The following is an 11,169-nucleotide window of genomic DNA, read 5'->3' as shown; positions in this document are numbered from 1 at the left end:
TCCCTACCAACCATGTAAAAATGAGTGTAAGTGCCCCACTATAAAACAACAGTTTTGCAAGCAGTTTCCCATTACCTTTGCTGTGGTGTTCTTTAGCCATTTCTCAGCTAGACAGAGACAGAATTTCAATGCCTGAATCTGGTCAGGGCCTTTTTAAAAGAAAAACAAAAAAAGTAGAGAAGGAAGTAAATAAAGTAAGCTTTCATGAATTCTTTCTACAGTATAGGTAATATCCACTTTATTTCAAATAATTGAAAAAAATAGAAGCTATTTAAAATATTAGGAAAGCTTTTGTACCTGAAGAGAAAAAAGAAAATTATTTGGATTCAGATAATAGAGAAGCTAGCTTAAATTTGGCTTAAATATTTGCTTTTGCTGGAACAGTTGTGTGTGAATATGGTATAAATATGCAGAAACATTAAGCAAGACAACATGACTTTAAAAGAGGGGGAAAAAAAGGATTTAATTGTGATGCTGTGTTATAAAAAGGCTGTTGTTCTAGCCTGCTGCTCAAAAATTGAATGTAGGAGACAAATGCAATTTTATTCTCAAACATCTCTGCATTTTATTCAAGAATACTGAACAAGTGTTTGGTTACAGGCTGGCTTTTCTCAAATGTTTTCTCCTCCTCCCATTACTTCTCCCCTCAAGTCATCACATGTGCACCTTACCTACTGGAAGTTCTTGTGCAATCTTGAGAGCAATAGCTACAGCCCACTCTGGATTAATTATAGACAGCAGATATGAGTGAATTGTCTGCACAGTTTTAGTTGTTTCTTTGTTAACAACTGATGCATATCTGGTGTTTCTCATTTCAAATATTTTTGGTTTCAATTCTTTTTCGAAGACGTGTCGAGCTGCAGACATGTGTAAGCTATCCAGTGAAACCTAGAAAAACATTGAAGGAGATGAAGAGTTGTCAGAAGTTCTACAGTGACACTAAAATCATGCAAAAGACAGACAAAAGCTCTTTTTTATGTGGCAGAAAATTTGCAATTTTGAAAACTTCCAAGGTGCTACTTTACCTTCATTAGTTTGGAAATCAACAGAAGTGTCGGGAATGATTCCTCACTGAGCTCTGCAGCTGCAAGGAAAAAGAGAGCTGTCTGAGCGTATCCCAGCCCATTTGCAACTTTATGAAATGAAGCCCTTTCAGTTTATTGTTAAATGCAAACTTCCATTAGGAGAGAAAGAATATAACCTTAATTATCCACACTGGCCTGGGAAGTGGTACACATGGATTATTTTAGTCTTTGAGAGGTCCTAAGAAAAACATTTGAGGACAGAATTCCACATTGTACGTATCGTCTTAGCTCCACTGAAAGCCAGTTACCTCACCAAGAGCAATCTCGGAGCACAAGTGCTTTCAGAAGTGCTTGGGATAAAAACTGCTTTAATAAATACAATTAATATAAAATACACACTGTAGAACTTTAAAGTTCACAGATAGCAGAGAAAGGAAATCATACATCTATCTAGCCATAAAAAGCACTGTACGTACATATAATGCTCCAGAAGCACTGTCCAGTTCTAAAGAATATCAGATGAAAGGGCAGTCTGGTTTGAGCAGCTGGAGGCAAGGGAATCACGTGCTCTAGAACATACTGGTGTTCTAGGTCTACAGGTGGAGAAATCCTTTTATAAGACTCCAGATATTTGAGGAGACTCAAAGCCTGGGCAGGAAATAAAAATAAAATTAAAAAGCATGGGAAAAGGAAAATAGCCACAAGACTACTGTATTTCTTCCTGTCCTCAGTAAACAAGCCTAAGTCCTGGAGAGATTTACCAACTCTGCCAAAAAAACGTATCTGGAGAGTTTTTATCCCTGCTGTAAGCCATCACTGAGAAACAGGTAGAAATCAGTTTCTTGAATGCTATTTTCTGAATAAGATCTGTGTAGATAGAATAATTCAATTATAATTTCAACAGACACGCGAATAACTACACCAATAGACAAAACAATACGGATACCATTAGCAAGGTAACAGCAAGGTGTTTGGACATACCTGATTCAGCTGGATACTGGTGGTTTTTTCATCAGCATTTTGCATCGCTTTCAGGACAATTTCAATAGTTTCATAGTCATAAGGATCAAGCTGTTGAAAATAACAATCTATATTATAAGATCTTACATGATTGTGTTACAAAAGCATACAACTGAGGTAACTTTTTCCAATCTTAACACCAACTATATTGACATAACACTGAAGAAACAGTATAAGCATCGTGACAGACTTCTCTAAAACAAAAGATTTCATAGTCCCAAATCCTAAAAAAAACCAATAATTGTCAGGATATTGCAGAAAGACCAAATATGAAGTGATGAAAAGACCACCACCCCCCCTCCCCAAAAAAAAACCCCACAACAAAAAAACCTAAAAAGCCAGAACCTCACCAAAAAACCCAAAGATACATTTTTTTTTTACCTTGCTTATTTTTAATGTAGCACTTTGAAATATTCCCAGTGTGCTATGATTTTTAGAAATCACTTGTTTATTTTCTGTCTGTTTTTAAGGGAAGTTAGAAAAAAATACCTGTATTTAGAGATAACTAGATACGTTGTTCTATTGTTTTTTTCTACAGAAGTAGAAAACTGAAACTTAACATCTATGTTCTCTAGCAAAATTGGAAAAAAATAACCTTTTAAAATTTCTGTGGCATTATTAATCTGCCATTCAAGTGCTGTGCAGCATTTGAGCCTAGATGCTCCTTCAGGAATTCTTTTTCTGCTTAGGTATGCTCTGGTTTTGTTGTGTTGGGGTTTGTTTTAAATGTTTTACCTTGTACAATATTGCACTGAGGCCAATGACCAGGCCTTTCGTGCTTTTCAGCAGAGGAATTATTTTTAGTGCTCGAGTGAGTAACGTGGTATGAGGCTGCTTCTCACTGCGTTCTGCAGAGTCATCTTCAACGTGATTTGTAGTCGCATTCTGGAGAAGGAGTGTTTCAATGCAAAGCTGCAGTGCAGCATCACTGTCCAGCATGAAAGTACTAGAAAAGGACAGAAGATTATTTTGTCTGTGACCTTTGGTGTCATCAAAGTGCTTATTTCCTTATGAATTAATTCACTAGAGACTAATAGGCATTATGATTTTTTTTTTTAAGAAAAAAACCCAACAATCAAACAACACTTTGCATATTACATTAATTAGAATCCATTTAAACTAAAATAGATTTCAGTAGGCTTGGTTATTACAGCAACGATTAAACACAATTGATTTGCTTCACTTATTACCTGCAGTAATTCAGTATGAGATCTGTGTCTACTTTTGGATTTTGTACCAGCGCTCTTATGAGTTCCTTCTTCCTTACTGGTGGTTGTCGAAATACAGTCTCAAAAGAAATCTACAGACAAAGGAACATTTTATCTTCTTCCCAAAGAAGTATTTTAGATAATATCAGGACTAATTTCTTATATAGTTAACCTTTTATGTTTTCTTTAGTTCCAATGAAGAGATTTTCAGTGCAGGAAAAAGCAGTGCATTTGCTTACTGTGCCTAAATAACACTTGAGCAGTTTAAAGGTCATTTATAGTACCCTCAATTATTGCATTTCTCTGTTTCTGAAGTTTATTTAAGCAGACAAGTAGAATGAAAAATTAAAAACAAATCAAAACTACAGTTTTCCGTACCTTTGAATGGGACATCTGTCTAAAAATCACAATACGACTCAGAATATGCTGACATTTAATCAGTTAATAAAACCTTAAAATAAATAAAAGAGAAAAAGAAAATCAAACTTACACCAAATTTTCCAAGTTGGATACCCCATTCTGCATCAGTAATCAACTCTTGGAATTTTTTTTCTTTTTCTGCTTCACCATATTGTTTAGCAAGCTGTGCTCCAACCAGAGCTACTGCCTAAAAGGAGTGAGAATGGAAGTGAATAGAAGTATAATAAATAATCTGAAAATTGGGAATCCTAAGGTCTAAATCCTAAAAGGAATTTAAACCAATTCACAGATGATCATGCAACTGTGTAAAATGAAAACAGCCCTCACAGAAGGTAGTATCGGGATTACCCGACCTCCTGAATTGGCAGTTCAAAGCAACTTTAAAACTGAGCTTCTTTCTCAAAATGATTTTTCTGGTTTTGTACTAGTGAGATTAATACAAAAGGTATTTTTTACACATCATTGGTTCGCCAAATTTATGTCACCTTCCCTCCTCATTTCTTTGTTACGCTTTATTTCCCATCTTCCTTTATATTTTAATAGATTATTTATACATTCCGTTCTTGCAAACTGCTGTTAGAGAACAATTTATCCAAAACATAATGTAGGTATAGATTATGATGGGACCTGAAATTTCAAGCTTTGAATAAGTCATGATGAGGTAAGCTAATGCTTGGACTTAGATCACACTAACTGATTAATCACAGGAACTGCCTGTGCACAATCTTACACTGTGCTAAAGAGAGGTAAATTCTCTCTCAGTGGTGCCCCAAACGAGGAACTGGTTCAAATAATTATACCCTTAATAATGGCAAACTATTGCTCTTCCACATGGTATTGTTGACTTCTTATCTTAAAGAAACTCTTTAACATTCTCTGTTTCCTGAAGAAATACATTGCCTTGTGAATTTACCAAAACTTTTCTGTAGTTTTGCCATGTATTGTTTATGATATCCCACAGCTTATTGAACATATCTTCTTTGGGCAAAACTGTGCAATATCCAAATGCCAGGTTCTGATCTATGTTGCGACAGTTGAACACCTGTGTTTTAGGAGAAAAGGGTTATAAACTTTACAAATTTATTTTAGTAGGTTTGTTTTTATAAAGTATAACACATAAGAAGTACTCTAATTTAGAGGTGTATTGGGCCTTTGTTAGAGATAAAAAGAGAAATAACAAAAATGCATTTCAGGTTTTAGAACTTAAAATCTAAATATACTGAAGCCACTATAAAAGTAACCTTCCTTAGTCTAAACTGCCTTTGAAAATGGTGTATTGCAGGTTTTGCAGATAGCTTTTTTTTTTTTTTTTAAAATCTCCCCTCAACTAGAATGAGTCTACAAATCTAAAATGAAACTAGGATTGAAGGTGAGACAGAGAATACCTACAGATCAAATAGGCCAATATTATAATTTAGGAGTCCTTAAAGAACCCCACAAAGATGAAGCTCCCGCTGTACATAACCTTTCAGGCAGACCAGTCAGACCCTCCAGCCCACCCTTGCCCTATTCTGGTGTGGAGATAGGAGGCTGTGGAACCCAGTCCATTCCCACCACTGCAACGCTGCCAGTACTTCCCCTCACCCTATGTTTTCTTCCGAGGTGTACGACTTTTCCAGAATGTGTGGGTTTTGTGGGGTTTGGCCACAGGACAATGTCAGAATGGGCTATTGAAACAGGAAGGGTGTAGCCCCTTTACTGTTAGGGCAGAAGAAAGGGGCTTAAACGTATCCTTTTCAGAACATTCTTACCTTGTGTAGTAAGGTCAGGATAGTGGTCATAATTCTTGAAGTACATTTCTGTTTCATAGAAATGAGAAAGCTTTTGGTTTCAGCTAACGTACGGTCATCATGTAGCTATTATTAAAAAAAAATAAATAAAAGCACACAGTTAAAAATAAATCCTAAGCCTTCAACTTCTCTTGGCATTTATAGCATAATAGGAGATGCTATAGTAATTGTATTTTCAGGTTTAATGAAGATCTTCTAAAGATCTCTTCTAGATAGAAAAAGGATTTCTGTTTCTAAGTGCTTTTGAACTGAGGAGTGTTTCTTGAATATTCTACTTGCAACTTTTCCCTTACTAACCAATGGTAAAACAATGTGAAAGAACATAATAAACCATTATTAACATTCATTTCATTCCTGGCCTTCCTGCAGAGACCAGAAGTTTAATTCTGAACATAATTTGCAAAGAGAAACAGAGGACTATGAAAAACAGGGAAGAAACTACCAGCCTATTTCACAAAATGACTCAACAACTGATCAAGTGGTAGTAATTTTTAAAAGGTCATGGCAATAGCCTCTCCCATACCTATCAAACTCTTATACAACTACTCGAAACTTATTAATAGTTGGCATACTTCTAAGATTCACTCTCAGCAAAATTCAGTGTTGTCCTTGCCGTACCTTTTCACTCAGAGACAGATTCATGTTGTTTGATACACCATGCTGAAGGCAGGATCCAAATGAACAGACTATGAGCCGCAGAGCTAACTCGCACTGATTGCACTCCAGGAGGTTCTGTAGCACTGCACTGATGGGAGTTCTAGCTGGCAGCAGAAGGTTCTGTCCTGTGATGTATTTCAAAAACAACCAACCCCAGAAAATAATTAGGATGTTTATATTAAGCATATTGTTCTTGGAATTAGTATCTGAGCAGTTTAGGGCAGTTTATCTTTTTTCTTCATTAAATTTATGACACAAGATCAGCCTTAGCTGCCTTTGTAACCTTAAAATTTCAGGGCTTTTAATTTAATACAGATTTCTATTTTTGTTCAAAGAAACCAGACTTTGGTCATCTTTTTGGAAAGGTGCTAATGGATCCTAGCTCACAGTGGCAGAACTCCTGTACTGAATGAAGTACAGGCTTTGACAAGTCCAAAATCACATGGCTGAATGGTAGCAATTACATCCAAACTGGTGTCTTCTGTGCTGAACCAAGCTATCCCCCTAGAATACAGCTTTAACTGGAACATCTAGACACCTATTTAAAAAACTGTGAGCTAGTCATGATTGTGTAGGTTTAATTTAAACCTCACATTTTCTAGTGGTCTGGTTTATACTTTAAGCATGGTGAATCTGCCATCATACCTTTATTAAATGCACAGTTTGCCAGGCTTGTAGAGTCCAAAGGATACAGTTTGTCCTCTGAAAGACAGGTACATACACATCAGCAACACTATGAACTGTGAAAGTACCTTAAAAATACTATAACTTCAGGGAGAGTACATAAAGACACGTGAACGCTAAGAGTCAGAACTGCTATTTTTTCATGTGCCTAATCAGAAGTTATTTTATAGGAGGGAATATCTTTTCAGACACACAAAGGAATACAAACCAACAGTTTTCAGTAACCACTTTGCCTGTAAATCACTTTGTCCTGATGTCAACATAAACACTTAATCTGTGAAGGTACTAAATCTAGTCAAATAAATCAAGTAAGCTAATTCTTTATAGGTAGTTTTAGCACCATGCAACAGCATTTGCAATGATTTGGTTTTTAATACACCAATGACACATTAGGAAAGAAAACATTTACATCAAGTATTAAAAATAAATAATTCTAAAATATTCAGTTCCTCTTCTAGACAGCTGAAAGTGTCTTTTTTCAGCACTTACAATGTTGTAGATTTCTGTTTATAATAGTTGAAATTTTCAAAGAGTTGTATCTACAACTGTATATAATTCAAAGTCAATCACTTCAGAATAAGCTGAAAATTCAGCTTGATAAAATCCTGTCTCCATTAGTGGGTACCAGATGTCTAGAGAAGATCATGAGAACAGGACAAGTTTGTAGTAACACTTCTCCAGAGCATTCTCCATGTCTTCAGGTATTCAACATTCAGATTCTTCCTGAACCAGAACAAACCCAAAGTAATCTTTACATTCCATACCCCCACAATGGATATTTCTTCCATGAGTTTGCCTAACCGAGATTTCTGAGGTAATAATTACCACACCTGTGCTGAATTATTTATATTCCTAGATAAAAATCAATATGAAATACAGATTGTATATCAACTCAAATGTTCAAGAAAGCAAGTTTACCACAAAGAGGCAGAAGAGCAGAAATAGTTTCATATGCAACTGGAAGAGCTATCTGTGGATCAAGAACTATCCCATCTTCATTGAAGAAGTCATCGTAAGTCCACTCTTCATAAGGATCTTTATCTCCTCCAAAAGGTGTTGTCTAAATAAGAACATTGCCAAAAATACACACATAAGAAGAACAGCTAATGTGTCTACTAACAAAGTAACTGTTGCAAGAGATTCCAGTTCTCAGATACAGGAATAGAACACGATGGCCAGTTGCATTAAACACACTTCCTACTTAAAGTGGCCACGCTTCCCTTTCGTGTTAGTTATTTAGTTGTACAGCCAAAATGCATTCTTAATTAATTTAATGGAGGCTTTCATACACATTCTTGGCCAAATATTAAAAGCAAGCATTTTTCAAATGAATTATTTTTTACAAAAATAACACTCAGTGCATAGATATGCTTGCCTAGCCACTTTGATCTATTCCACTCAAACTGTAAGAGCCCATTCATTTCAAGTAGCCTAAAGCACTGCTTGACCCAAACAAAAAACAAAGATGCCATTCAAGAACTTAAAGTTTTACAAAACTGTTGGGAATGCCTTTGCATAAACAAAATATGTCATAAAATATTTTACCTATTATGAAAAAAAAAAAAGGCTTTTTCAAAGTCAGCTCTCTAGCAGTCCTGGCAGCAGCTGTTCAATAAAATCATCAATATTTTCAGTCACATTAATAGGATTTATTAGACTGAAACATAAGTAGAGAATGCTACTTGTGCTTGTACCATAGCTGCACTGCTTTTAGTACTCAAATCTGTTTAGTCTTTATGTTGAAGTACACTCATATTCAGGGAAATTTTTATCTGTAGATCTGTGTTGAGTTTTGTTGTTGTTGTTTGCTTTTTAAACAAATTGATTAAATATTGCTGCAGAAATGAGAGGAAAAAAGTGTTTGCTCAGCGTACACTATTCAGTCAACCTAGACATTACATATATTAAAATACATTTAAATTGGCATAAAATACCTTTGCTGTAGATCCATAGTTTTCTATTTGGCACTGTCCATAGATTTCCTTGGCAATCCAAGTATATTTACATAATTCCACAGAATCCAACAGCAAGCCTGTAAAAATATTAAGAATATTAGCATACAATGAACAGAAGGTTCATATGTCCTATTAAAAGGAAACATTTTGTTACAGCATTTATTTTTACAGAGTATTTTACAGAGGCATATACAGAAATTCACTTTGTTTTCACATTTATTAAATATTGTTTGGAAAGTTGGATTCCCAACATGAATGCAAATAAATAATAATAGGAATTACCTGGACTACATAATGTAGCTGCTTGGCAAGCCATTTCATAAATCACTACTGGAAGATTCCTATCTTTAGGAGTGATCATTGGAACATCAGCTCCCAACATATGACAAAGCCTTTGACATGCTGAAAACAGCAGCTTCCCTGTTTCTTCATTACAATGACTTTTATAGAAGTCTCTGTTAAAAAAATGTTAAAAATAATAATTAAAAAATAGTCTTTAGGACTTTAAGTTAAGGCCACATTCTGTTCTAAATATTTGATTCTCTTTTACTTCTTTCAACTACGAGTCACTGCAACTAAAACTTCTGTGACCAAAGTGAAACAATACACTTACCTTAGAGATAGATACTGAAGCACAAAGAACACATTAATAATAAGAAATACATTTAACATTTAAGGTTAAATTATCTGACAACCTAAGCATGAGGCAGAGACCACATCGAAACCATGACGTGGTATGTACAGTCAGTATTCAATAGTTCACTTCTATTTGTGTAAATATTTTATTTTGCTCAGAAACTCTCATAATGGTTATTTAATATTGAGCCATACTTGTGTCTTAGTATAAAACTGTAGGGAATCTTTTTAGTTACTAATCATGTTAATGGTTATTTTCAGAGACTACAGCTTAACTCTACACTCAATATTATACACAAACTATAGAAGTATGTTGCTTAAACTCATTTTTAGAAAAAACAAACAGACCCTAAATCAAAAACCTCCTTTCCTTTGCTCTACATCTACTTACTTCTGCAAAGTATCAGAAATAGTACAGAAAAAGGCCATTAAAAGTTATAATATAGAAAACCTCAGCAGTTTTACCTGCATATTCTTACAGCATCTTCAACATCTCCAACATCCAGGGCTCTCAAGGCCAGTTTTAATCCCAATTCTTGCTCCGACCTTTGCAGGAGCAAAGCCAGTCTATGCAGCCTGGATTCAGTAGAGTGGTTCTTGGCTTTACCATCTTCTGAATTACAATTTGTTGTTTGCACTCGAGACTTGGCCAGACATCTGACATTTTCATAAGCTTTTATGTGATTCTCAAGAAGCCTAGACATCAGTGAAGGATTCCTAAATTCTTCAACTGAAAGAAAGATACCAAAATCTTCCTGCAACAAAAAAATAAGATTATTATATTTCTATTCATGTAACTTCCTTGAAAAATGTTGGGGTTTTTGGTTATATTTTCGGGGGTTTTTTTGTCAGAATGTTTTATTTCTTGTTTCATTCTTAGAGGAATACTTTCAGTATGAAGTTGACTTTACTAGTTTCTACCAATTACTGATTTATGTAATAAATTAGATTTTTGCTAGGCAGTAGGTAAGCAAAATAAAAAACCCCAAAAGACAGTATGTGCTCAAATGCTGTATTAAATAATTTAAGTTTACAAACCATAATAAGACCTTAATAAAATATTACAGTACACTATGATGAAATCTTTGAAGTGTTAGCATTTAAGACTTTTGGGACACCATCTGATTTTCTTGTTTAAATGGACAACTGAGTTCTAGTAATTGGGAACTTTCCCAGGCACTATTTAAATTGCTAGTTTAGCCTTAGATTAAATTTGAAATAAAAACAATCTTTGCACATAAGTTGTTAATACAAGTAATTTTTAATATCATCCACATTATAAGAACAATTGGAACAACTACGGTAAATCAAAAATGGTTTGAAATTATAAAGATACTTACCTGCAGGGTAGCAAGTATTTCAAACATTTTTAAGTTTTCTTCACATTCATCTTTCTTCAGAGGATTGTCTGTTGGAGGAGAAAAACAATTACTTCCTGACTCAATTTACAAAAAAAAGTAAGATTTTTAAGTTGTAGCTTACCTTTTTGAATACTGAACAGGAATTTAAGGATTTCCACGAGTGTCTTAGTCATAACAATTTGTGTTTTGTGCTGTAAGAAAGGAAGAGGTTAATGTTTTGTTTGGTCAAAAGGTTGCCAGTAACAGAGAGTGACCCTCAGGCTTCCACTCTACTAAAATACTATGCAATGCTCTACAAACATCTTAAGCAACAATTCTCAAGTCTAAGATACAACCAATTGAAAAGCAAGGGAGCAGAAAATAATTGTAAATATGCACCCTTTATAGAAATAGCAAATATGTTATAGCTGTAA

General features: G+C 34.7%; 1 protein-coding gene across 1 annotated transcript in view; it reads right to left on the bottom strand.

The window, feature by feature from the left end:
• The window catches only part of KNTC1 (kinetochore associated 1), a 37,781-nt gene that overhangs the window by 9,939 nt on the left and 16,673 nt on the right, over window positions 1-11,169 (bottom strand). Inside the window, exons 31-48 of the mRNA XM_010188799.1 lie at window positions 10,878-10,947; window positions 10,736-10,803; window positions 9,861-10,150; window positions 9,042-9,214; window positions 8,739-8,836; window positions 7,723-7,864; window positions 6,766-6,822; window positions 6,082-6,245; window positions 5,425-5,529; window positions 4,587-4,715; window positions 3,744-3,860; window positions 3,236-3,345; window positions 2,781-2,991; window positions 2,007-2,096; window positions 1,502-1,673; window positions 1,026-1,084; window positions 672-888; window positions 76-149 (exon numbers count right to left, since the gene is read on the bottom strand). Coding sequence (XP_010187101.1) covers window positions 76-149; window positions 672-888; window positions 1,026-1,084; window positions 1,502-1,673; window positions 2,007-2,096; window positions 2,781-2,991; window positions 3,236-3,345; window positions 3,744-3,860; window positions 4,587-4,715; window positions 5,425-5,529; window positions 6,082-6,245; window positions 6,766-6,822; window positions 7,723-7,864; window positions 8,739-8,836; window positions 9,042-9,214; window positions 9,861-10,150; window positions 10,736-10,803; window positions 10,878-10,947 — 2,346 coding nt within the window. The remainder of the gene's footprint in view (window positions 1-75; window positions 150-671; window positions 889-1,025; window positions 1,085-1,501; window positions 1,674-2,006; window positions 2,097-2,780; window positions 2,992-3,235; window positions 3,346-3,743; window positions 3,861-4,586; window positions 4,716-5,424; window positions 5,530-6,081; window positions 6,246-6,765; window positions 6,823-7,722; window positions 7,865-8,738; window positions 8,837-9,041; window positions 9,215-9,860; window positions 10,151-10,735; window positions 10,804-10,877; window positions 10,948-11,169) is intronic.

The sequence above is a fragment of the Mesitornis unicolor genome, unplaced genomic scaffold (genome assembly GCF_000695765.1).
Source record: "Mesitornis unicolor isolate BGI_N332 unplaced genomic scaffold, ASM69576v1 scaffold23707, whole genome shotgun sequence".
Taxonomy (NCBI): Eukaryota; Metazoa; Chordata; class Aves; order Mesitornithiformes; family Mesitornithidae; genus Mesitornis; species Mesitornis unicolor.
Note: the sequence above shows the minus strand (reverse complement) of the source record. Positions and strands in the feature narration are given on the sequence as shown.